The sequence below is a fragment of the Urocitellus parryii genome, chromosome Y (assembly GCF_045843805.1).
Source record: "Urocitellus parryii isolate mUroPar1 chromosome Y, mUroPar1.hap1, whole genome shotgun sequence".
Lineage (NCBI taxonomy): Eukaryota > Metazoa > Chordata > Mammalia > Rodentia > Sciuridae > Urocitellus > Urocitellus parryii.
Genome location: NC_135548.1, coordinates 666,077 through 693,928, shown reverse-complemented (window position 1 = coordinate 693,928; position 27,852 = coordinate 666,077). Strand labels below are relative to the sequence as shown.

At 41.3% G+C, this 27,852-nt stretch overlaps 1 protein-coding gene across 1 annotated transcript in view; it reads right to left on the bottom strand.

Moving 5' to 3' along the window:
* The window catches only part of LOC144251032 (uncharacterized), a 41,071-nt gene extending 13,612 nt beyond the window's left edge, over positions 1 to 27,459 (bottom strand). The window contains exons 1-5 of the mRNA XM_077794158.1: positions 27,347 to 27,459; positions 16,241 to 16,367; positions 16,000 to 16,060; positions 13,093 to 14,728; positions 2,107 to 2,186 (exon numbers count right to left, since the gene is read on the bottom strand). Coding sequence (XP_077650284.1) covers positions 13,186 to 14,728; positions 16,000 to 16,060; positions 16,241 to 16,367; positions 27,347 to 27,349 — 1,734 coding nt within the window. The 5' untranslated portion in view covers positions 27,350 to 27,459 and the 3' untranslated portion in view covers positions 2,107 to 2,186; positions 13,093 to 13,185. The remainder of the gene's footprint in view (positions 1 to 2,106; positions 2,187 to 13,092; positions 14,729 to 15,999; positions 16,061 to 16,240; positions 16,368 to 27,346) is intronic.
* Between the last annotated feature and the right edge of the window lie 393 nt (positions 27,460 to 27,852).

The following is a 27,852-nucleotide window of genomic DNA, read 5'->3' as shown; positions in this document are numbered from 1 at the left end:
CAAGAGAAAAGTGACACTCAGGTCTTGGGCTGGGGATCAGGGACCAGGCCACCTGGGTTGCCGATATGATCTGGGACCCATTTGTCAACCCTCTGCAACACCCATTTCCATGACAGTGACCCTCTGCAACACCCATTTCAATGACAGTGACAATCCCAGGCCTGCCTAAGTCCCTCATCCCCATATTTCATCAGGCCATGTGGCCCAGAACAAGAAATATAGTGAGAATTAGACCCAACTCTGCCCCAGTTCTTCTTCCTGGCTGTTTGGGTGCATACAGCCTTGGGCTCTGGCCTGTTCAAACAATCGAGTAGGAAGGTGAGACCCAGATGGGTGTCAGGGAGTCCTGCTGGATGACCAGCTTTCCCATGTCAGGAGAGCCACAAAGGGCTTGGGGTTGAGGTGGGGCTGTCCTCTGGCAGCAAGGGCAGCACAACAGCCTAGACACGGGAATTTCCTTGGAGGGGGATTTGGAGTGGGAAGAGAGGATTGAGACTCTGCTGCCCACCCCAGTGCCAGCCCATCCATACTAGATGCCTGGCCAGAAAAGCACCCCGACGAATCCTCTCAGCCCCATTTTTCTAGTTTTAAAGTGAAAGGTAGAGGGACTGAGTGCAGGAGGATTGCCTTGATCTGGAGGAAGCTCAGACGACACATGGGCTTAAGAAGTCAGACAGCTGGACAGGGATCCTGGCTCCATCCCTGGTCCCTGTGATGGGTGTGTCTCAAGAGGCTTGGTGTCCTTCTGTGTGAAGGGGGGTCAGAGAATGAGGTGATGCTGTGCTGCTCTGGCTGAAGAGACCAGAATTGTGCTAATGACCATGCTCTGCTCAAGGTTGTCTCCTACCTTGGGCTTGGTCAGAGAGACTTGGATGGCTTCAGTCTCAGGCCTCCTGGTTTCCTAAAGCTAAATGATTGTGGCCTCTTCTACTTGTTGGCAGGTGATGCTTGAGGCCCTTTTCCACAAGACAGAGTCATGTGGTCACTGTTGAATGATGACAACTGGAGCACAATGAGTTGTGGGGGTGAGAAGACCGGCCCACGGTTCTGAGGATGGCCTTGTGAACTCCCAACCTCACTCACAGTCTCCTGGACTGCAGGTCAAATCCCTGTCAGTGGAAGCTCCTCACACAAGGTCAGGTTCACCCTCTTCCTCAGCAGCAGGTGAAGCTGGGGCTTAAGGAGCTCCAATGAGTCCTTCCAGCTCTGATGAGATGGGAAAACTAATATCCTCTTCCTGGGATCCCAGGAAGGTTATGAAAAGAGCACATGTCCCCATTCCTCATCCCTGACAGCCCTTTTCCAGATCCTCTCATTCTCATGAGCCAGGGAAACCTTTAATTTTCATAACTAGTTGATGCTGTAGTTGGACATGATACTAAAATGTGTCCTCTAGAGCTCTGGAGTTGTTCTGTAACCTCACTTGCAGTGGAAGCAGAAATGAGAGTCAGGCTCCATCATTCCTCCTGCATTAAGAAATCCTGTGGGGCTGGGGATATGGCTCAGGCTGTAGCGCGCTCGCCTGGCATGCGTGCGGCCCGGGTTCAATCCTCAGCACCACATACAAACAAAGATGTTGTGTCAGCTGAAAAATAAATATTGAAATTCTCTCCTCTCCTCTCTCTCTAAAAAGAAAGAAAGAAAGAAAGAAAGAAAGAAAGAAAGAAAGAAAGAAAGAAAGAAAGAAATCCTGCAAGAGGAGTGTGGGAAGGGCACCCCCTGCCAGGCTCCTGCGGGATCACACAGCTGCCCTGCTCTCAGCATTCATGTTATCCTTGGACTGTGTCACTTGAGCAGGGAGTAGAGAAGGGACCTCAGATTCCTCAGGCTTCAGAGGTGCTGGGTGTTTGCACAGAGCATGTGGATAACTTCGGGAAAACAGGGGAGATAAAATAACACAGCCGGACTCAGTGAGACCCATTCGGTGGGAGGCCAAACTAGCATGTGACTGTCTCCCTTTCTGATTGGTGTGGCATCATCAGTATTCACTCTGTCATCTGGTTGCCTAAGTAACCTAGATGATAGCCCCAATCTTTGGGGTCCTGTGACTGTGTCCTCTTGCATAGGCGAGCCTTCCTACATCCCTGTGGGTCCAGCTATGCTCACCTGTCCCTTTGTGATATGACTTTTGTGTGCCCCTTCTCTTGCTCTGCCCTTGGGTGTGGCCTTCCTAGATGTCAGTCAACCTGCAAAAATTAACAATCAGCATTTTTAAAACCATTCTTAGGAAACACCATAAAGAGTAGCAGAAATATCTGAGGGATTCACAATTCGGAATTCAATTTGAATTTGTCAATCATTTTATTACAGATACACTAGAGTTTCTTTTATACTGGATACTAGGAAATAATTAAATATGTAATGTGAAATGTTTTCTCCTGCTCAGCAACTTGCTGTTGTTTTTTTATTAATATTTTCACATGTATAATCTTTTTGACAGCCACAACAATGTTTATACCAGATCAATAAACTAGACTATGGACCAACCTAGGGGTCCCTCCAAAGATGAATGGATAAAGAAAATGTGGTATATATAATTAATGGAATATCAGTCAGGTTGAAAGTAGACTAAAATTATGGCATTTGCTAGTAAACGGTTGGAGTTGGAGAATATCATGGTAAGTGAAATAAGACAATCCCACAAAAAAGAGGAATGTTTTCTCTAATATGCAGATGCTAATTCAGGAGTGATGGGGCACTAGGGCAGAATAGCTTTACCTTAGATGAGGTTGAGGGAAGTGATGGGAGGAAGGGGACACGGATAAGGGGACAGAAAAGATAGTAGTAGAATGAAACAGACATCATTATTGTATTATATATTTGATTACGTGACCAATATGATTCTGCAACATGTACACGCAGAATAAAGAGAAACGATATCCCATCCACGTATGATATATCAAACTTCATATATGTGCTCTAATGTCATGTACAACTAATTAAACAAATAAAAAATTATAATTTTTTTCACAAAAAGTTGTATGTATAATTATAATAACTATAATTATGTATTAATTATATTTTGATATACACATACATTTTGGGATGGTTAAATATAGAAACTGTTCTCATGTTCTTTTAAAAATAGGAGGAGATATTCTTTATGTCAAATTTCCTGTTCTTACTGGTGAGGTGGTACATGCCCATAATTTCAGTGGCTCAGGAGGCTGGACCAGGAAGACTGTGAGTTCAAAGCCAGTCTCTGTAAGTTAGCGAGGCCCTGAGCAACACCATGAGACCCTGTCTCTGAATAAAATATAAAGAATAGTGGGAGATATGGATTAGTGCTTTAATGTCCATGGGTTTAATCTTCATTAAGAAAGAGAGAAGAAAGAAAGAAAGATGGAAAGAAAGAAAGAAAGAAGTATTCATAATTTGTTTTCTTTATTTGGTTTAATGCAATTTCTAATGTATGTTATTCTCTTTCAAGAGCATCAAAATTTCCTCTCATTTTTGCCCTGAGAATTCTAGTATATTCAGTATTTTGATTTCTGAATGCTCCATGAGTGTCTTTTTTCACTTTTTAAATTTGTTCTCTTTTGATACACATGATCCTAGAGTGTATTTTGACCCTTTATGCATAAATAGGCTATAACTTATTCTAAGTAGGATCCCTGTCTTGTGGATGAACATGATGTGGAGTTATCTTGGTTGTGTATTCATAAAGAAACTGATGACCCATTAAGTCTGCTTTGTTCACTCTTCCCCTTCTGCCTTCCCTTCTTTCTCTTTAGTCTAAAGCAATAGACTTCTATTTTGTGTCCCCAGCTTCCCTGGTTGTGTGTAACCATCCACATATATGCAGAAACATTCAGCCTTTGGTTTTTGAGGGTTGGCTTCTTTCACTTAGCATGATAGACTCCACTTTCATCCATTTACCAGTCAAGGGCATATTTCATTCTTATTTGGAGTTGAGTAATATTCTAATGTGTGTGTGTGAGTGTGTGTGTGTGTGTGTGTTTTCTCCATTATTCTGTTCAAGGGCATCTAGGCTTGCCGCAGTCTGGCTGGGTACAAGATCAGGAGCCACTCACAGCTTTGTAGATTCAAACAACAATTCTTTATTTCCGAACTCACACCAGCCCTGCAGAAACACGTTCCGGGGAAATCCAAGTTCTGCCACCCAATTCACGTCCCAAATACTTTCTGAATTCCATGATAACTCAAGGGGAACTCAGGCATCAGGATACGCCCTATTCCCAGCAGGAATAATCTTAAACCTGGAACTGCCCTAAACCCAGATTGTCTTAAACCTGGAATGCCCTAAATTTGTCTTAAGCCAGGAACGCCTTAAACCCAAGGAGGGAGAGAGATACTTCCTAAAACCTGCAGGATACACCATAAACCTGGATCCACCCTGGTCCTTGAGCAGGGTCACCTTTCTCAAACACACATGCAATGTCACAGCGAATTTCCAAGGCAAGTCCATTTAACATGGGGTACGCTGGCAAGGAAATTTCAATACATCATTCCTACTTGGCAATGGCCCTCAGCATCATTCCATACTTTAGGTATTGTGAATTCAGTTGCTAAAAACATTGATGTGCCTGCATCACTGAACTATGCTGATTTTCATTTTGGGGGGGTATAAGCTGAGGAGTGGGATAACTGGGTCAAATGGTAGTTCCATTCCAAGTTTTCTAAGGAATCTCCCTACTGCTTTGCAGAGTCCTTGCACCAATTTTCAGTCTGACCAACAATTTATGAGTTTGCCTTTTCCTCAACATTCTTATTTATATTTACTTGTGTTCCTGATAATTGTCATCCTGACTGGAGTGAGATAGAATCTCAGTGTAGTTTTCACTTGTATTTCTCTAATTCCTAGAGATGGCAAACTTCTATTCACATATTTGTTGATCATAGATGACTGTGTGTTTAATGTGTGACTGATGCTGAGGCTCCAGGTTCATCCTACTGCAGATGAACATTTAACTTTCCTAGAAACCTTTTAGAAAACACTTCTTTCCTCATTGATGGTTGCAATCCGATTGCTAAAATGAATTACTCACAAATGTGTTCATCATCCAATCTTCAAATATTTCCATTCGTTTATAGGAATCTGTTCTCATGCTACAGCTTCATGGCTTGATCACTGTAGTTTTTCAGTGAACATTGATGTCACTGTGTTAATGTTGAACCAGGATGAAATGAAAAGATCACCAACTCCAATTTTAAATCAAACTAAAGCAAGCTTGTATTGTGTACACAAAAGCAGTCCACAAGCGGCTGTCTCTCCCAAAGCTAGGATACAGAGCAGCACCCCAGCTCTTCAGGTGAAAGGTTTTATAGCTCCAAATGTTACAATGGTGGAGGAGTGCCTTGGGAATTTACAGCTAATAGAATTCTGGCAAGCATAATACAAAGGCAGATAGCAGGTTAATAATCTACATGGCTTAATGTTTCATGGTAGGGAGTAAATTGAGATTCCAACATCAGAATTTATGAGGTGCTCCTGGGGTTTTAGGGAGGGTTGTTACCTTGTCAAAAACAGACAGGCATGGGTGAGTTCAAAGCCCAGGCAGGAATTTCAAACAAGTTTAAACAGGTTGACAGGCCAAATAGAAATCTTAGTATTTTTTAGCAAAACAGAAATGAACTTTTCTTAACTTTTTCACGAGATGACTCCCAATCCTAAAAAGAATGGAATTTCATTTGGTTCATCATTAAACCACAGAATTTTCTCATACATTTTAAGAGTGGTTCACAGTTTTGGTTTTTATCACAAATGTATGTGGAATTTGGGAGCTTCTCAATCTCTACCCAAGTGAGGAGACTATACAGAACTTTTAGATCAATTTGTGGCATACAGTTTTCTTTTTTCAAATTTAAAAATCTATTCATAAATCTTATTTTGCTTTCACAAAACAATTATTAAAGTCATGAAGATTTAACAACATGTGAGACTTATTGAGTATTATTAAAATAATCTATCAGTGAATTAATGGCATTTTAAAAGAACAAATCTAGATGCCATTAACAGACAAATAAATAAAGAAAATGGATACACACACACACAATGGAATATTCTCAGTTAATAAAAAATAAAATGATAGTCTTTGCTAGTAAATAGATAGAAATGGAGAATATCATGCTGCACAAAATAAGCCAGTCCCAAAAATCAAAGGCCAAATGTTTTCTCTGATGTGCAGATGCTAATTCAGAGGAAGGCACAGAGGGTGGGCTGGGGAAGAATAGAGGCACTGTGTATTAGACAGAGGGGACTGGGAGGAGGGGAGGGTGATCAGGGGTAGGACTGAGAGTATCATAAATCAGACACTATTACCCTCTGTACATATATGATAACAGGATTGGTGTAACTCTACACCATGTGCAACAACAAGAATGAGAAGTTATACTACATCTATATATGATGTGTCAAAATGCAAGTTCAAAGCAAGGCTCAGCAACTTGTAGAGATCCCAAGCAACTCAAGAGACATTGTCTCTAAATAAAATATAAAAAAATGCTCAGTGGCTAAGTGATAACACATTCATACCCTGGGTAACAAGATATGTTTTCTCTTCTTAGAAAACAAGAGGAGGAACACCTTATGACAACTGTGAATTTACCTCAAAATGATCACACTGAGTGTTTTATTGAGCCTGCACTGAACAAGGAGGCCTTCCTATGCTTGGGCCCAACTGATAATGATAGTCCCCTTCAGTCTTTTCGGGGTACATCTAACACTGAAACACCTGATTCTGGTTGGCTGAATCACTCAGTAGTGATCGCCTCATGCTCACTGCCTGGGATACATGTATCCATATTTAACCATATTATGTTAATTCACTGCTGAGGGTAATTCAAGTTGAAGACACAGAAAAGGAAAATCTGCTGCCACATCTCATCTGGATTCCTCTAAAATGATAGTGTCCCCAATTATCATCTGGGACATGTATCATTACATAAACATATGTGTTTTATAATATACATGAGCACATACAAAGTTTTATATATATACAATATATGAATACAGTTTTGTGGTACAAAATGTCAAAAGCTTTTAAATATTGAAATATTTTTAAGTATCTTGAAACTCAACACTCACACACACACACACACAAACTAAATTGTACTTAATTAGCAGACATTCTGCATGTCACACCACCCCAGGCTGAGGTCACACCCAGTGTGTCACACATGCTGGGAAAGCACTCTACCATTCAGTCCCATGTACTGATCTTGACATAGAACCTTGCTCACTTCTCCAGTCTGACCTTTGACTCATGATCCTCCTGCCTCAGCCTCTTGAGCAGCTAGAATTAGAGTGTGTGCCCCAGTGCCACTAAAATTTTGTGTGCCTTATCAGAAGTGTCATTTTCATTGAGAAAATGTTTGAAATGAGAAAATCTAAAAGAATTTCAATTTAAATGCATCAGGAATTTTTTAAGTCTTTTACAAACAAGTTCATAGCTTTTACAATTAATTCAATTGATGATTTCTCATCCCAAAACATCCCTTATAGGGCTGGGGATGTGGCTCAAGCAGTAGCATGCTCGCCTGGCAAGCGTGAGGCCCGAGTTGGATCCTCAGCACCACATACAAACAAAGATGTTGTGTCCACCAAGAACTAAAAAATAAATGTTAAAAATTTCAAAAAATAAATCCATTATATACAATAAGATTTAAAAAAAAAAGCCTGAGTAGTAATGCTTTTACCATTTCACTGGAAAAATATTGCTTCATCCTAACTCTCCCTAGACTTGAGCACTGATAATTCAGTGAGAAATAAACATTCATCAAGCTCAGGATTGAATGTGAGTCCACATGAAGTGAGGCCTACAAGAAGTGAAAAAAAAGGGGGCACCCTCAGTTCATGTCTGTCTACAATCTGATGTGGATTCAGTCCTTTGTCAACAAAAGTAAAAATAATAATGCTTACCTTGAAACAGGTAGCAAGGCTGAGAGAGGATGCAACTCAGTGGTAATGAACCCAATCCCCAGTACTGCAACAAATAAACAGATGCATGAAAAAGGCACTTGTTGTGGCTCACATCTATAATGCTAGAGACTCAGGAGCCTGAGTCAGAAAGACCTTTAGTTTGAGGTCAGCCCCAGAAATTTAGTGAAACCCTGTATCAAAAAAGAAAAAGCACCAGGTGCAGTGGAATGCATCTGTAATTCCACTGGCCCAAGAGGCTTAGACAGGAGGACTATAGGTTCAAATACAATCTCACGAATTTAGCGATGGCCTAAACAACTCACCAAGACATTGTCTCTAAATGAAAAATAAGGTGCATCTGGGGATGTGGTCTAGTGATTAAGAACCCTTTGTCTGGGCTGCAGATGTGTCTCAAGCAGAACGCTCACCTGGCATGTGCGGGGTGCTGGGTTCGATCCTCAGCAACACATAAAAAAATTTAAAAATAAAGATGTTGTGTCCGCTGAAAACTAAAATTAAATATTAAAAATTCTCTGTATATATATATATTTCTTTTTTAAGAAAGATCCCATTGTACTAAAAAGAGAGTGATAGAGAGAAAAATAGAAAGACAAATCAGAAAGTAGATTGTATTCACATAATTCCAACAAGTTCCTCATGGGCCCCACACTCATTACCAAGTACTTAGTGTCTGTTTCATATTGGTACTTCTGTGAAAATTTGAAAAAAAAATTTTTTTCTTATGATCTAGAGACATAAAAAAAAGGGACTTGAAAATTTCTACCAGGCTCGGTAGAATGGGTTTGGAAACAGTAGTCACAACTTATATAACTAAGTTAAACTGTCATTACTTTAACTTAATTACTTCAACTGAGTTTCCTGCAAATGTGACTGCCATTGGGGTAAAGATTCAGGGACCACATTGCTCCCATTGTAGATTAGTGTGAGGTCAGCTTGGGCAACAGAGGCCAACACTGTATCTAGGAAAACAAATGAGGGTGTAGCTCAGTGGTAAAGCAGAAGTGGGTTCAATCCCCTGTGGAGACCAGTGACAGTGATTGGGAGACAAGTGTCTGACATTGGGGTCTCTGATGACTTCATGGCAGTTCCATGCTCAGTGACTGGGAAGGTTTCTATACAAAAGTATAGGATGTCTGGTTGCTATGGCAATGCTCTCCATGGGGGTAACTCTGTTGTGAGAGCTTTCTCAGCTTTGAACTTATTCTCAGGCACACAGCTCCTGGGAATAAAGGAACTTCCTGGCTAAGACAACCACAATGTTTCACCAGTTCTACTGCTCCTGGATCTGCCCAGAAATTAGTAACCTTAAATGATGGACTTTCTTGAGACCTGCAGAATGCTCATAACATTGTGCATTGCAACTGTGGAATGTAACTGAGGAAATAGCTGCATACTGTTGCTAACTGTGTAACTTTCATGAATACAAAGAATAATGCTTGCATAGTCGTTAATCTGATTAATGAGATATATATAATAAAGATTGCTGGTGTAATACTTTAGACCTGCTGCTCCATTAGAGAGGAGTGCTCCACCTGATCCCAACTGTTCTATCTTCAAGTTCTGCGTGTTACTCTTTATTTCTTCCAATCTCCCATCAGACTTGCCAGAACCTGCTACTTTGGCCACACTGGTCGCAGCAATACCAAGTAACAAAAATAAATAAATAAAGTAAACACCATCAATTTACAATTAAATTACTTCATATGTTTTTTGATATGTTAAAACAAGGTATATGGAAAATAAAATTTCCAATAAAATGTGATGTGCTTCTCAGAATATTTAATACTCTAATATTTTCCAATTTGTTAAATATTGAAAAATCAGAATTATATCAAGGCATCCTGAAATCTTTAAACACAGTCACCGATAATCACAGAGAATCAATGAAATTCCAACTACAGAAACACAGATATTCTCTATCTCAACTTTTGCCTGGGGTACATTACTGCTAATTTGATGTGGCTCCATGTCTAAGTATTCATGCTCAATACCAAATATAATGAAAATTACTAATCCTATCTAATTAACAACTGGTATATATTTTGGCCTCAGATTTGGCTAATATTTTCTGTTTTCTCTATTTCAATAGCATTCTAATGCAAATTGTCCTTATCACTACCAGCACTAAATAAATTTCCAGACTACTCATCAGCTTTTCACAAGTGACCCGAGCAGAGACTCACAGCATCATGTTTTTGTAAAAGCACATCCTAAATTGCTGACTTCCACCTCCAAGGGTCCTTGACACACTTCTTAAAGACAAGAATATCTGACACCTCTTAGACTGCACTGGACCATGTGGCAACATGTTCTTCACTTATCAGTTTCACTTGAGCTCCCCAATGACATCATCTATAAATCAGAGACCTCCATATGGAATTCCTCCACCAACTCTCTGAAAACACAGGCACTTTTAGCACATTCAGAAACTCCTGCACAACAAAAGCTTCCACAAACTCTTTATGATAAGGACATTATGGCCACTTGTGATGACTACCAATTACTGAAGGTTCCCAGAGCAGGAAGCTGCCCCTTATGGACCTTGCTATATATTTTTTAAAACCATAGACTTGCTTTTTATTGAACTGGTAAATTTTACAGAGTTCCAAAATTAGTAAACCATGCCTGAGATTCCAAAAAAGAAAAGAGTATAATGGACAAGCCCATCCACCCATCATACAGTTTATTAAATCTTGGTTCCTAATGTATTTTTCTTGGAGGTACTGGGAACTGAACTCGGGGACACAACCACTGAGCCACCTCCCAGCCTTCTTTTGAATTTATTATTTGAGTTACTTTTTTAGAGACAGGGTCTCACTGAATTCTTTACTCTTTGTAAGCCAGGTAAGTCACCTTACAAATCGCAGCATTTGGGCTCAGGCTGTGGTTCAGTAATTGACAACATGCCTAGCATGTGTGAGGCGCTGGGTTTGATTCTTAGGACAACAAAAGAATTAAAATACAGGAAAATGGAATCTAACACTAAGAGAGATTTAACCCAGAAAAACATGTTGCTTTCAAATCTTCATGCTGATGCAATGTTCCTCTCCAACCCAGGGTGCATTTTTGTTACCTCTGAATAGATAAAAAAAAATAAAATGAAATAAAATAAAAATTTCCTCAAGTCTGAACAAGTTCAAATGGATCTGAAAAAAGTAAGGTCCTACCACATTTCTATATACAGGGCTTTTCTCTAGTGTGATTTTATTTGATTTTTTCATTGGTTGTTCAAAACATTACAAAACTCTTTGACATATCATATTTCATACATTTGATTCAAGTGGGTTATGAACTCTCATTTGTACCCCAAATACAGATTGCATAATCACATCGATTACACGTCCAATTTTTACATAATGCCATACTAGTAACTGTTGTATTCTGCTACCTTTCCTATCTCTACTATCCCCCCTCCCCTCCCCTCCCATCTTCTCTCTCTACCCCATCTGCTGTAATTTAATTTTTTCCTTCCCCCTCACAACCTCTTATATATAATTTTGTATAACAATGACGGTCTCCTTCCATTTACATGCAATTTCCCTTTTCTCTCCCTTTCCCTCCCACCTCATTTCTCTGTTTAATGTTGATCTTTTCCTCCTGCTCTTCCTCCCTGCTCTGTTCTTAGTTGCTCTCCTTATATCAAAAAAGACATTGGCATTTGTTTTTTAGAGATTGGCTAGATTCACTTACCATAATCTGCTCTAATGCCATCCATTTCCCTGCAAATTCCATGATTTTGTCATTTTTTAGTGCTGCATAATACTCCATTGTGTATAAATGCCACATTTTTTTATCCATTCATCTATTGAAGGGCATCTGGGTTGGTTTCATAGTCTAGCTATTGTGAATTGTGCTGCTATGAACATTGATGTGGCAGTATCCCTGTAGTACGCTCTTTTAAGGTCTTCAGGGAATAGTCTAAGAAGGGCAATAGCTGGGTCAAATGGTGGTTCCATTCCTAGGTTTCCCAGGAATCTCCATACTGCTTTCCAAATTGGCCGCACCAATTTGCAGTCCCACCAGCAATGTACAAGAGTACCCTTTTCCCCACATCCTCTCCAGCACTTGTTGTTGTTTGACTTCATAATGGCTGCTAATCTTACTGGAGTGAGATGGTATCTTAGAGTGGTTTTGATTTGCATTTCTGGGGAGAAGATGGCAGTGAATAGAGTGCATCATCCCCGTGTATAGTGTCACTGCACAGGTGAATAACGAGGTACAATGACCAAAAGCTATCTTGTTAGGAATTTCCATCAAAATTGGGGTGCACCAAAACCTAGAGGAAGGATTTCCATCACCGAGGATCGGTTACTGGGTCACAAACGCAAGTGAACTGTGCGACTGGAGATCTAGTGTGGTTTCTTAAATGCTGTTCAAAGGGACCTGGAAACTTGAAAGTCTTACTACAATTTTTAAAGAGAGTAAAAGGATCTTCCCAGATATGAAGTCGCTACATCTTTGAGGACAACTCTGAAAGCTGAATACTGAACCACATGGCTTATCCTCGGTATTTTCTACAGTATGTGTCCTTTCATACAACTGAACAAAACTAGAACAGCTGAACCCTTTTTATTTCTTACTTGCATAGGATTTATACTTTTTATTCCAAGTCCTTAGTAAAATACTGAGAAAACTAGAAGATTTCCCACATTCTCACACTCACAGGGCTTCTCTCCGTGAGGGTTTTCATATATGAAAATGAAAACAGGGCTGGATGGGAAGCTGACAGGATGTAGAAAATCCCCCACAGACTTTTTTTTTTCAATATGATTAAAATGGCTTTGAAGACAACAGGGGAAATGGAATGATTTGTGATATTTTTTACATTTAAAGAGTTATTCAGTTGAATGTGGTGGTGTTTGCCTTTAATTACTGAGACTTGAGAGGCTAATTCTGAAGGCTAGCCTCAGCACCTAAGGAAGACCCTAAGAAACTCAGCAAGTCCCCATCTCAAAATAAAAAGTAACTAGAATGTAGCTCAGTGTAGAGCACAATCAGACATAATCCCCAGTCTCTCTCTCTCTCTCTCTCTCTCTCACACACACACACACATTTTCAGCAGTGTGAGCCCTTTCTTGTCTTTGAGGATGACATGAAATATTGATTTAGCAGGTTTTACATTCAAAGGATTTTTCTCCAGTAACTTCCTACATGTACATGAGTGAAACAGTAATAACAGAAAAGTTTACCAATTGTTTTCATGCATACGATTTCTCTGCAGTATCTGTTCTTTCACGTGTGTGAAGCAGACAGGATGTGGCAAAAGCTTTTCCACATTGTTGTTATTCATAGCGCTTTTCTCTGGTATGGATTCTTTCATGTTTGCGAAGCATAGGGGATGTAGCAAAGGCTTTGCCACACTGCTTACATTCATAGAGCTTCTCTCTAGTATGTATTATTTCATGTTGGTGAAGGTGAGAGGACTGAGTGAAGGCTTTGCCACACTGCTTACACTCATAGGGCTTCTCTCCAGTGTGCATTCTTCCATGAATCTGAAGGGAACTGCCTGTAGCAAAGGCTTTGCCACACTGCTTACATTCATAGGGCTTCTCTCCAGTGTGCATTCTTCCATGAATCTGAAGGGAACCGCATGTAGCAAAGGCTTTGCCACACTGCTTACATTCATAGGGCTTCTCTCCAGTGTGCATTCTTCCATGAATCTGAAGGGAACCAGATGTAGAAAAGGCTTTCCCACACTGCTTACAATCATAGGGCTTGTCTCCAGTATGAGTTTTTTCATGTGAGTCAAGGTGACTGGATTTAGAAAAGGCTTTGCCACACTGCTTACACTCATAGGGCTTCTCTCCAGTGTGCATTCTTCCATGAGTCTGAAGGGAACCAGATGTAGAAAAGGCTTTCCCACACTGCTTACACTCATAGGGCTTCTCTCCAGTATGAGTTCGTTCATGTATGTGAAGGAAAGAGGCAGTAGTGAAGGCTTTGCCACACTGCTTACATTCATACGGCTTCCCTCCAGTATGCATTCTTCCATGAATCTGAAGGGAACCGCATGTAGCAAAGGCTTTGCCACACTGCTTACACTCATAGGGCTTCTCTCCAGTGTGCATTCTTCCATGAATCTGAAGGGAACCAGATGTAGAAAAGGCTTTCCCACACTGCTTACAATCATAGGGCTTCTCTCCAGTATGAATTTTTTCATGTGAGTCAAGGTGACTGGATTTAGAAAAGGCTTTGCCACACTGCTTACACTCATAGGGCTTCTCTCCAGTGTGCATTCTTCCATGAATCTGAAGGTATCTGGATGTAGAAAAGGCTTTCCCACACTGCTTACAATCATAGGGCTTCTCTCCAGTATGAGTTTTTTCATGTGAGTGAAGGTGAGTTGATGTAGAAAAGGCTTTGCCACACTGCTTACATTCATAGGGCTTCTCTCCAGTATGAATTTTTTCATGTGAGTGAAGGTGAGAGGACTGAGTGAAGGCTTTTCCACACTGCTTACATTCATAGGGCTTCTCTCCAGTATGCATTCTTCCATGAATTTTAAGGGAACTAGATGTAGAAAAGGCTTTCCCACACTGCTTACATTCATAGGGCTTCTCTCCAGTGTGCATTCTTCCATGAATCTGAAGGTGACCAGATGTAGCAAAGGCTTTTCCACACTGCTTACAATCATAAGGCTTTTCTCCAGTATGAATTTTTTCATGTGAGTAAAGGCCAGATAACTGAGTGAAGGCTTTTCCACACTGCTTACATTCATAGGGCTTCTCTCCAGTATGCATTCTTCCATGAATCTTAAGGGAACTAGATGTAGAAAAGGCTTTCCCACACTGCTTACATTCATAGGGCTTCTCTCCAGTGTGCATTCTTCCATGAATCTGAAGGTGACCAGATGTAGCAAAGGCTTTTCCACACTGCTTACAATCATAAGGCTTCTCTCCAGTATGAGTTTTTTCATGTGTGTGAAGGTTACTGGATGAAGAAAAGGCTTTGCCACACTGCTTACATGCATAGGGCTTCTCTCCAGTATGCATTCTCTGATGTCTTTGAAGTAAACTGGGATAATCAAAGTTTTTCCCACATATCTTAGATTTGAAATGTGCATCCCCTGTGTGTGTGATCCTGTGCCTTTGAAGACTTGTGTGTGATATACAGGTCCGAACATCTTGTTGACATTCATAGAGTTTCTCTCCAGAATGAGTTCTTTCATGTCTTCTAAATAAAGAGGAGAAATGAATGGCTTTCCGACATGTGTCCCATTGAAAATGTTTACCTCCACTGTGTGTTATCATGTGTCTTTGAACACTGGTGGGATAAGAAGAGGCTTCACCACATGGTTGCCATTCATTGGGTTGCCCCCCCTTATGAGTTTCTTCATGTCTTTCAATTTCATTGAAACAATTGATGACTTTTCCACATACTGTACTTTCATAAGATCCATCTACCCTTTGTATTAACATTTGTGTGTGAACACTTTTGAGAGAAACCAGAGATTTCCTATATTGATTCAATTCACATAGCTTCTCTTCACATTCCTCATGCTTGTAGTGTTGGTGTCCAGAGTGAGATGTGATCTGCCTGAAGGAATGAAGGTCATATGAAGTCTTTTGCACACATAATGAAGTCACATGGATTTACCCTACTAAAATTTTTCTTTGTTCAGTTAAGAGGTGGAATTGATTTGAAGGTTTCCCCACACTATTCTGTGCCTTTAAAGTTTACCATGACTTCTTTGTAGAAGTGACCAACACATAATCAATGCTTAATTCATTCACAATTTTGTATGTATGTATAGATCCTTACATTACTACCAACATCAGGTAAAGGCTAGGTTTTCTCACTTGTTCAACTTGCCTGAAAATAAAGAGATTGAAAGAAAACAATCCTTTGCAACACAGCTTCTCTGTGGCTATTATCCAAATAGTGATATTCACATATGCAATTTTATAGTACTTTTTGCATGTCAAATACTTTGAAAAGACTGAATATCTGTTACAGCTAAGTATATATTTCTGGTAAAAAAATATTAGAAGAATTAATACATTTCATATTATGCATACTTTTTCAGTTGGTTTGCTTTAAAAATTATATGACAGTTCTCAGATTCCCTCACGAATTCCTCTTGTGAGTACAGTTACCTTACATTGCTCCCAGAGTTTTCAATCTGATATTCAGTGGTCTTATCTTCCCACCTGTTTCCTAAAATGAGAGAACAGAACAATCTTTATGAATATTTTGGAGCTAGAAATGTTTTGCCAAATCACAGGTGCCATTTATGCTGCAATAGTTCACCAACTGATTCCCTTTTCACCTTCTACATAAATGACCAAAATAAACATGAGTTCTCTATTTGATTAATTTTAAAAACATCATTATTACCTATAGAAGCAAGGTTTCTGAGGACTTCCAGCATCACATCTCTGTAAAGGTTCTTCTGGGAAGGATCCAGCAAAGCCCACTCCTCCTGGGTGAAGTTCACTGCCACATCCTCCAAGGTCACTGAGATCTGAAATATCCCACAAATGTAGAGTGGAGGTCAGGAGAGATTGACAGCATGAGAAATCTATACTCAACATGCATGATGTTCACATGATTCCCTGGCCTCTTGATTAATTCCATGATTTAATCCAACAAATCTTTACTGTACTCAATTTTTTACACCCATTCCAACACTAGAAATTGGCTACTCAGAAGGCTAACATCCTTTTTTAGTGCTTTATACCCTTCCTTTGGTGAGTTCACAGGAAGTGAGACGGGCTCCCAGATCACTCCTAACTTCTTTATTTGTTACACCTCTATTACATGTCCTAGAAACATCCGGTGTGGTACAGAGCTAATATAAGCAATTCGGATAGTACTTATCTTTAGAAAAGAAAGGTGATGAGTAGGAAATTGCAGGAATCATGAAACTAAGCATTTGAGAGAGATTCTGCAAACTACACTGGCTCCCTGTACCTAGAAGGTTAATATAAACAACATGGTATTTACTAATGTCTTGTTTCCTCTGAAAGTCTATCATTCCATACTTAAAGAAATGCCTAGAACCAGCCCACACCCACACCCTCTGGTAAAAGGGTCAATAAGGAGATTCCTTCATAGACAACATTTAGACAACCTTTCACACAGGTTGACACAATGTGGTAACTGGAGATTGAGTTCATCCTGTGTGATTATACAGAGAACACTTAGAACTTTGCAGGTGCTTTACTCCAGAACAAATTAAGTCAACTAGCTTACTATTAAGTGACAAAAACAAACATAAGTTCTCTATTTGATTAACTTATTTATTAATGAACACAACAATTTGATAATTTCCTGTGGTTACTGTCAAAGCAAAATGGGGTAAGTGCAAAGATGGCAGGTGTCTTAGAAATAACTCAATGACCCAAAAATGTCACCTTATCCACATAAGAATCTTACAAAGTTTTATATCTCTCAAAAAATCTTCTTAATAAACAGCAGGCACTACATTTCTAAGTCTCATAGTGAAAATAAATGTCCAATGATTGTCAAACTGTTTTAACAGCAGCTAGTTCACTACCATAATGTAGTCATGAGACACATACCAATGCTCCACTCAAGGACATTTTGATCAACGTTGGGCCACATGTGCAATGGTTGTCTGTTGTGAAAGAGATTCATGGTGCCTGTAGCAAAGGTGGTGCAAACAAACATAAAGCAAAAGCTCTTCCAGAGTGTGGTAAAGTAACAAGTTTGTAGCCCAGAATCCTAAACTATCCTACACAATCAGGGTGTAAAAAAGGCCACCATTCACATCTGTAAGCATGTTATTCTTTTAACTTTTTTTTTAGAGAGGAGAGAGGAGAGAGGAGAGAGGAGAGAGGAGAGAGGAGAGAGGAGAGAGAGAGAGAGAGAGAGAGAGAGAGAGAGAGAGAGATTTTTTTAATATTTATTTTTTAGTTCTTGGCAGATACAACATCTTTGTTGGTATGTGGTGCTGAGGCTCGAACCTGGGCCGCACGCATGCCAGGCGAGCGCGCTACCGCTTGAGCCACATCCCCAGCCCTGTAAGCATGTTATGATGTCTGCACAGTGATGGAACTGACAAAAAGAAAATGTCCCTGCAAGTGACACAGAACCATACTCAAGTACTGAAAACATACAGAACCGCCCAAAACAAGGAAGAATCCACAATTACACTCAGAGACATCAGCCCAACTCTGTCAGGACAATGATGCAGGCAGGAGGGCTTCATGGGCCTTGAAGCAAATGGGAAGCACACTGAGGTCTCAGGGTCACAGCAACACTCCACAGGACATAACCCACACCCCTACAAGTGCACCACCAGTGAAATCCCATGTGTGCTCAAAGAACATGAGAGCTAGAGCAGAAAATAGATCAGAAGCAGCTGAAAAGCCTCCAGGGAAGGGGACGTTAAACACAAGACTCTAAACAGACACAGGACAAAGAGGGGACTCAAGAGAAAAGGTGACCATTTTGAAGGAAAAAATGTAAAAGTCCATCACAGGAAATACTTGGAGAACACCACAGGTGGTCCTGTATTGCTTTCTAAGTCATCCAATGCACATTTCAGAAAAGAAGAGCTAAAAGCAATCATTGAAACTGTCACTTCAGAAAAACAGAGAAAGAAGGGCAAGGTAAACCTAAATTAACCACAGGAAGGTAACAGAAGGTGTTGATGAAACCACAACCAGGAAATCCGCAGTCTACAATATCAAGTTCTTCATGAGCATCAGCATCACTGATACACTGACATAAGGCTAAGAATACAGAAGACAGGGACTGGGGTTATGGCTCAGTGGAAGAGTGCTTGTGTACTGCTGGGGAGAAAGTGGGTTCAAACCTCACTGACACATAAAAAGAAAAAAAGTATAAAATATACAATAACATTAAAGAAAAAAGCAAAGACGACTGAAAACCTAGTAACACATTTAAAAGTATCATCATCAACAATGAATTGGGACTTCAAGATTATCATAAACATGCTTGGTACAAATTCGACAACTTGCAAAAACTGGACCATTTATTTGAGAGAGACAATTTCCTATAACTTACACACAAGGGGAAATACACAAAACAGATGAGCCCATGGCTACTGACAAAAACAGACTCAATAACTAATTACTACCCAAAAGCAAGACAAGGCTCTGACATCTCAAACAGGCTTCCATGAGACACTTAAGAACTGCCACCAATTTTCTACTTTTTTTCCAGAACATAGAAGCTGAGTTAACACCTCCTAATTCTTTCTGAGGCATAAGTTACCATATTATCCAAATTAAATAGATAAAGAAAAGTATTTTTTTTTTTTGAGAGAGAGAGAGAGAGAGAGAGAGAGAATGTACAATCATAAATGTAAAAAACTGTACACTCCAGGTGTCTATGCAAATGATGGGGAAATTATGGACACAGGAACCCTCACTGCAGTGACTACAGCAGCCATATCCAGAAGGGCCCAAAGCTACATGCAAGGAAGATACACCTTGCAATACTGAATGGACAAGCTGCAGTTTACCCACACCAAAGAACATCACCCAGAAAATGAGCTCTGCAGCCTGGAATGATACAGCACCCTTAAAGGCAGACTGGTAAGAGAGAGAAGCCAGTTTGAAATGGCAGAGTGCAGTAAGATTCCAAGTCAAAAACATTCTGGAAAAGACAACATTATAGATGCACTAGCAGAACTGATGGGTACCAGGGACTCAGGGAGCAGAGAGGGAGGGAGCAATGAGGAGGAGTGATGAACAGGGGGAACACAAAATTCCCAGAGCAGTGAAACTCTTCTGTATGATATTATCTTGTAAACTACGTAACACACACAATCACATCACACAGAGGAGGAACACTAAGGTAAAGAATGAACTTTGGCTTATCATAACATGTTGCTTCATCCATTCTCCTTATCAAATGTTCAACAATGGTTTAGTAACCAACAAACACCCTACACCAATGCAATATGTTGAAAACAGTGGAGACTATCAGCTGGAGAGAAGGGGTATTCGATACTATGAGTAATGTCACATTTAATTGTCACCTTGATTGGATTAAAAGATGCCAATGATTAATGACCTTATGGGTGTGTCTATAAATGATTGGCATGTGGAACAGTGTGTCTACAAATGATTGGCATGTGGAACAGTGAACCACACTGGAGAACCTCCTCAAGCTAGGCAGCACCATCCAATAGGACGGTGTCTTGGGTGAACAAAAGTTGGAAGAAGAAGGAAGCAGCAGCAGAGCAAGCTCCTTTCTTCTCAATGGGTTCTTGATGGCTGCTGCAGTGGCCTGAGGATATCAGACTCTGCCTCCTTCAGTCTCCCTAAGTGGACTCTGCCAGTGATTCTCCAGGGAGTATCCAGAACCTTAGGTCTGGACCAGGGAAGCATCATTGATCCCTCTTGTTCTGCGGCTTCAGCCTCTTGGACTCAGCAGCCAGTACTCCTAAAACTCTCCAGCTGCAGATGGCCACTGTGGACATCCAGCTTTGGGTCAAGTAGGCCAATCTAAAAGTCCCCTTTCATAATCATACTTCCTCTTGATGCTGTTCCTCTAGAGAACACTGACTAATATACTATGTAAGTCAAAAATTGCTCTGAAAAAAAATAAAGTTTATATCATAAAGAAGTGAATAAACTACCAAGCCATGAAGTTTTACAAACATATACATGAGAAACAATTTTATATGCTAAATACCATTTTCATAATAATGCAAAAATAAAGCAAAGAGGAAGAGTCAGAGTAACAAATTTCAAAACTATGGACAAAAGCAAGGAAACTGATTTTCAATACTATTATCATCTTGAAAGAAATTGAATGATAAGCCTTCAAAAGTCATTGTGTGGTCACATACACAAAGTGTTAAGTTTTGCTGTGCTTAGCAAAACAAAGGGGCACTGTGAGAAACTATGAACTCTTTGAACTGTGTCCTTGTTGCCATCGTAAGAAGATAAAAGAATGTTCTGCCAAGTTTAAAATATATAGATTTTTGCGCTTGCCAGGAAATAACTAACTACAAGTAGTATAATAAGAAGTATAGAGCACTGTGACCAGTAATAAAGTTATGCTGAGAATGTTTATCCATGCTGGAAAAGATTAAACTGCCAAGAGGATGTGTTTCTTTTTTGCTATATAAAAGAAGAAGGGAAAAAATAAAGAGGTGCTCATTCCTACTGTGTGTGTGTATGTGTGTGTGTGTGTGTGTGTGTGTATGTGTGTGTGTGTGTGTGTGTGTGTGTGTGTGTGTGTGTGTCTTTCAGCATCTCTGCTGTTACCGCCTGATCAGGAACTACAGATTGTCAGCAGGGTCTGACAAGTCATTCCAACTGCTGGTGTGGTGGTGTGCACCTGTAACTTCAGCCAATAGGGAGGTCAAGGCAGGGAAATGGAAAGTTGGAGGCCAGTCTAAGCAACTTAGCAAGACACTCAGAAATTTAGTGAGACTGGTCTTCATTCAAAATTAAAAGAGGGTACCAGGATTGGAGTTGAGTGGCAGAGCACTTGCTAGCATGTGTGAGGAAAGGGGTATGATCCTCAGCACCACAGAAAATTAAAAAAAAAAAAAAAGGTATTCTGTCCATCTATATCTATACAAAATATAAAAAAAAATATAATAAATACAAGGCTGAGGATGTGCTTAGTGGAAGTGACTGTAGGTTTATTACCAAGTAAAACAGCTGCCCACGGCCAGAACGCTGCTCACCAATTGAAATTCATTTCTGGAGGATAACTAAGCATGAGCAAGTCCATGGCATCAATCCCCAGCACTCAATAAGTAAGCAAATAAATAAAAAAAACAGTCTACAATACTAATTCTCTTGGGCTGGAGAGTAGCTCGGTAGTAGAAAACTTGCCAAGCATGTCTGTGGCCCTCAGATCAATCTCCAGCAGACCTCACACACACACACACACACACACACACACACAAAAAAAAAAAAAAAAAAACTAAAATACATGTAATGAGAGATAAAAATGATTATAATACAAAAGGTACACAATTAGAGGCATAAAATACAACAAAATCAATGGAAAGACAACACACTTTCTCACAGGGGAGATTGAATGTTTCCATAATCTACACTCTCTAAAAAAACACTGAGCATTTCTATAAATTCTGTGAAATTTAGGGCATGGTTTACTGTATTTTGGAGGTAAACATAAGAAAAACTACATCTAAAAATAAAAATAGTATTGTTGGGGGCTGGGGATGTGGCTCAAGTGGTAGTCCGCTTGCCTGGCATGTGTGCGGCCTGGGTTCAATCCTCAGAACCACGTACAAACAAAGATGTTGTGTCCACCGAAAACTGAAATATTAAAAAACATTCTCTCTCTCTTTCTCTCTCTCTCTCATTAAAAAAAAAAACAACAGTAGGGTTGGGATTTTGGATCAGCAGTAGAGTGCTTACCTAGCACATGAGAGGCCCTAGGTTTGATCTGTTAAGGTCGGGTGAGCGTCAGAGGAAGAGACCACTAAGAGACTGTCTCATGCAACAGCAGAGGGTATATTGGGGGTCCAGCATGCTGGGGCTCAGAGCTCACTTGAGAGGAGCTGAGAGCCCCAAGAACAACTTAAGCAGAGGTTATATACATTGTTTGAACTGGGGAGTTCATGTGGAGGTCAGGGAATGCGGGAGGGGTTGTTTGTACAGAGCAACCAGATGGTCAGGAGACATTTCTCAACATACATTTAATGGTTTTTCTGGGAATTGTTTTGACACCCACATAAATTTCAGGTTTTAGGAAAACAGAACTTCAACCAACAAAACAAAACCTTTACATTCTTAACCTTTCAGATCCTCAGCACCACATAAAAATAAATAAATAGGCATTTTGTCAGACTACAGCAACAACAAAAAATAGTTTTCAAAAAATTGAAAATAATAGACTGTATCTAAGACCAGCCAAAATGTTGTACAGGACAGAGAGAATAGAGAGGGCATTTATGCTGATCCCAAATTTCATAAGATAAAAAAAAGGCCAGCTCCCAAAGGGGTGGCCCTAGGAGGAGGCACTTAGGAGGGAACAGGAATCAGGTGACATAGGGGGAGTGCTCTTGAGGGGATCAGCACCCTTATTTAGACAGACGTATTGCTCCTTTCCAGAAAAAGAGTGTCATTTACTATTTCAGCAATTAAATGATCATAATTGGGTATTTCAGGTATTGCCAAAATTGTCCTTCAATTTTACAATGACGAGGGAGTGATGGTGCATACCTATAACCCAGCGGTTCACGAGTCTGAGGCACTAGGCGATGTAGCAAGACTCTGTACCAAAACAAAGAATCTAAAAGGGGCTGGTGGATAAGCAACTCTGGGTTCCATTCCTGATACCAAAAAACCAGAGTTAACATGAACCTGCCAAGTCCAGATAACAACAGTGAAAAAAATGTCATCCTTTGTCAAATTCATCACCTTGTGAAGGACAGTTACTAGTTTTCATGAAGTCACATTCATAAATTTATCCACCACTATTTTTATAGTATTGGACACAAATTCTGCAGCAATAATGCAAAACAGAGTTTCTCTGTACCTTACGTGGCATTTTGGAATCTAGGGTTGGATTTCAATTTGAAATCACTGAAAAGACAAGACTGAATCTTACAAACTTTCTATACATACTCAGGGGTAGCAAAAGGTAAATTAGGTAATTAGGTGTTTTCTTTTTCTTTTCTTTCTTTCTTTTTTGATAGCCCCAAGATGAAAACCAGGGACATTTTACTACAGATCCACATCCCCAGTCATTTTTATACTTTATTTTGAGACACAGTCTCACCAGATTGCATAAGGCCTGGATAAGTTCCTAAGGCTGTCCTCAAATTTGCAACACTCCTGTCTGAACCTCTGGAGAAGAAACGATCAAAGGTGTGCACCACTGTACCTGGCTGTAAGTTGGGATTATTAACAATGGAAATGCAACCAGACTTTTAAAAAATCCACTTCTTTCTTGCCTCTTTAATATTAGTCCATCCCATGTGGCTCTGAATAAATAAACCTGGGCCTCAGATAAGTGAGCACATCATTTCAAAGTGATACACAGAAAGCTTTGGTGCTGAGGGAGCACACATGTGTCAGGCTCAAGGGGCAGGGAAGGTTCCTGACAGCTGGGACATGCTCCCTCCTGGTCTTGCTCCCTGAAAGCCTCCAGGATCACCCTCCAAGAGACCTGGACCATAACTCCACTCTAAGAGGCTTTTCAGGTTTGCACAGCTCTGCACTGGGGTGGGTGGTCCTTATGCTCTGGGACAGGTTTCGCTCCTTCACACTGTGAGACTGAAAGGGCAGGAATCACTGGTGACCTGGTCCCTCAGCACCAGCATCCACAGGCTGACTGGCCACCTGTCTCAAAGGAATGGGGAAAGAGCTTGGGGAAAACAAGTTCCCAAGGAAGTAGCTGTCTAGATGAGGGTTGTTCCAGGAGATTCCTCAGCCCAGAGCCCCCAGCAGCTTCCCTGAGAGGCTGCACCCCACAACTCAGGCTGTCCTCTAGGAGGAGCTGACCCAGGGCCTGAAGTTCTGTTCACCTTGAAGGGACCAGGGCAGCTGTGGGCACCTTGTGGCAGCTCCAGGAGAGGACAGTGGCTGAGGACATGGGACCCTGTGAGGCATCCAAAGGGAACCTCTGCCCAAGAAATCTGACATGGTGTCTACACCTAAGGAAGATAAAGGGAGAAGCACAAGATTTTTACAGCTGTGAACTCAAGTTCTCTATACAGTTGCATCTACATCAAAGAACCTTCAGAGTACTTGACTTTGGCCAACCAGACCACCATGATGGTGCAAAGGCAGGGTTCTGTATGGAGAATAAAAATTATCTTGGGCTATCTTAAGTCCTTTCATAGCCAATTATCTTAATTTCTGTATCAGAACACAATTCTCAAAACTTCTCAGAATATACCACTAACCTTACCAGATGCCTAGTCTCCAAAATCTACCAAAGCTCAGAATGCAATAACAGACATACAGAAAAAATTTTATTTATTTTTTTTCTGTACCCCATTAATCTGATGTTCCTACCAATGCAATTGGTTAATGTAGTGATACACAAGTTTCTTTTATAAAAGTTCATGTAGACCAGACACAGTGGCGCACAACTGTAATCCAAGCAGCTTGAGAGGCTAAGATAGGAGGATTGCTAAATTCAAAGGCAGCCTCAGTAACGTAGTGAGACCATAAGACACTTGGTGAGATCACATCTGAAAATACAATGTAAAAAGTACTGGGGATATGGGCTGGGAATGTGGTTCAAGCGGTAGCGTGCCCGCCTGGCATGCGTGTGGCCCAGGTTCGATCCTCAGAACCACATACAAACAAAGATGTTGTGTCTGCTGAGAACTAAAAAAAAAAAGGGCTGGGGATGTGGCTCAGTGTTTAATTGTCCCTGCGTTCAATCTCTGGTATATTAAAAAAAAGAAGGAAGGAAGGAAGGAAGGAAGGAAGGAAAGAAAGGGAAAGGAAAGGAAAGGAAAGGAAAGGAAAGGAAAGGAAAGAAAAGAAGGAAAGAAAAGAGGGACACATACATCATTCAGGGTAACTTGAATCCATGTTCCTTAGTATGGTCATTAATATTTGGGTTAAAATGAAGTATGTTTTGTAGCTGGGGTTGTCAATGCCTTTAATCCCAACAGCTTGGGAAGCTGAGGCAGAAGGATCACAACTTTCAGGCCAGGCTGGGCAACGTAGCCAGATCCTTTCTGAAAATCATATTGAAAAGAGCTGGGGATGAAGGACAGTAAATGAATCAGACATTATTGTAGTGGCATCCCCTTCCTTCACAGAAAATTTTAACTGGGTTTCTCCAGAAATCTTCACCATGGCTAATTTTAGGACTGTCAACAAGAGAGTGTCCACAAAAAAGTTCAGTGTAGATAAACTTCCTATTTTCATGTTGCCCTATTTTACCGGGTGGCTAGTATGGGAGAAATTAGCACTCCAAGTGCTGGACTCAAACTCCCCTTACTAGTTTTTTACACACTTGTATCCAGTATAGTAGTTTGTAGAAATGTGCAAACAAGGCCTCTGGCCTTGAGCTGGGATTCACAGAGAAGTCACCAACTGGGCACCATGGAAACAGCTGGTGAGGGAGGAAAGAAAGGGGAGAAGAAGCTCTCCCCTTCTCAGGTGCAGTCCTTGAAGGGTTAACGTGGCTAGAACAGTGAAAGAAAAAGCTGCTTTTATGTGTGTGATGTGACAACTTGACTATGGTGACTCCATTTTGTGAACTCAGCCATGACACTCAAAAAGGTCATGACTGGGGCAGTTTGCATTCTTTTGTTCATGAAAATCCCCTAAGAACACAGAATGATCTATGTGCCAACCAGAGACTAACTGACCACAACTTTCCAGCCTGCTGGCATTGCCTGAACCTCCAAACGTCCCTTTTGTGGTTTTTGTGCTTAAATATGGAGCCAAGTTAAGGCAGGGGCCCCACCCTGACAACCTCATTCTTTCGAGAGCAGAGTGTCTGCCACTGGCCAGCAATAAAGGCTTAACTGGAATGAGACTGTGTGGTCTGAGAGTTATTTGCGGGTCTCAGTATTACAATGTGAACTTCTGAGTCCCTCCCCTTACATGCTGGGTATAAGATTCTGAAACCACCTGAACTCGGGGTTCAGGGGATGAATTGATTGATTACAGCAAAAGCAGTGCCCTCTGAGACTGGCTGCAGCCAGATAAAACTGTTTCCAGCTATCTTCAGTGCCTTGCCTCCTTTGTCCCTACATCATCATTTCCCTGTGTGCTTACGGGACTACACGACTGGGGTGACTCTACATCATGGACTATCAGAAAAGGGAGCAGTTATCCTCTATTGGTGCAGCCCAGGATTCCATATCCCTGGGATCTATAAACAACTTCTTAATTCCCTTTAAAGCAGTTATTTTGACCAAACACAAGGAAATGTTAAGTGATTATTCTTTCCCCTCAAGTATAACATTCACAAAGAGAAAACAAATGCTTTCAAAAGTGTTGTTCTTGCCAAGGACAGTGGCACAGGCCTGTCATTCCAGATACGTGGGAGGCTGAAGCAGGAGGATCACAAGTTATGGCTGAGGGAGGGAGGGAGCAAAGGAGGGAAGGAGAGAGGGAGGAAAAAAGGGAGGGAGGAAGATTTTTTCCAATATTTCACTAGAAAAGTGACAATTAGCGGAGGGTGTCCATTTGGACCAAGTGGGAAGAACCAAAGTCTGGCCGAGCTGTGAGGTGGAGGGAAGGTGGGTTTAGAAGGCAGGAGGCGCCTGCAATTTGGGGGACCTACAGCAGCCTCCGGAGGAGCTCCCCTGGGAGGAGGAAGGTGCATTTGTGGCCCTGCTTCCTCCACGTTGGGAAGAGTGGGTCGGGCCTCCAGTAGGGAGCAAAGGGGACACCAGGGCCCTGAACCGCGCTTCCAAACCCCCAGGGAACCAGGGGACAGGGCCCAGGGCCACCTGCCAGCGTGGAATCCCCCGCCCTCCGCAGCTCACCCCCGCGCCAGGCCCCAACGCCGCACCTTCAGCCCTGGTCACAAACTCACCATTTTTGGCTTCCGTGGTGACCCGGCGTTCTCTGGAGGAACTTCCCGGCCCCCGAAATCCCCGGGGACACAGGCAGCGGCAGAGTCAATGGGTCACTGGAACAGAAACTCTGCCAGAGAAGCAGTAGCCCGGTGGGTGAGGAAGAAAGCCCGCAATGTTGCGGAAGCCCGCCCTTCCCCTTCCTCTGCGCACTGATTGGACAGTTGCTCCAGCTTCCCGGATGGCTGGCCTCCAGGCCCGCCTCTGCATCGTGACTGACAGCTAACATCATCCAATCACTGGCTGAAATTGGGTAGAGTGACGGATTCTTGGCCCCAGCCCTTTTCAGGAGGAGCTTCCGGGCTGTGCTGGGACCTAATCCAGGTGGGAAGCCTTGGCTTTGCCTGTGGTACAGAGGTGACACCTGGCGCTGTTTTCGGAGCTTGGCAAGGCCCTGGGTTTAACCTCAACACAAAAACAAAGCGCAGCTTCTCGGGGAGGCTGAGGCTGGAGGAGCCCAAGGTCA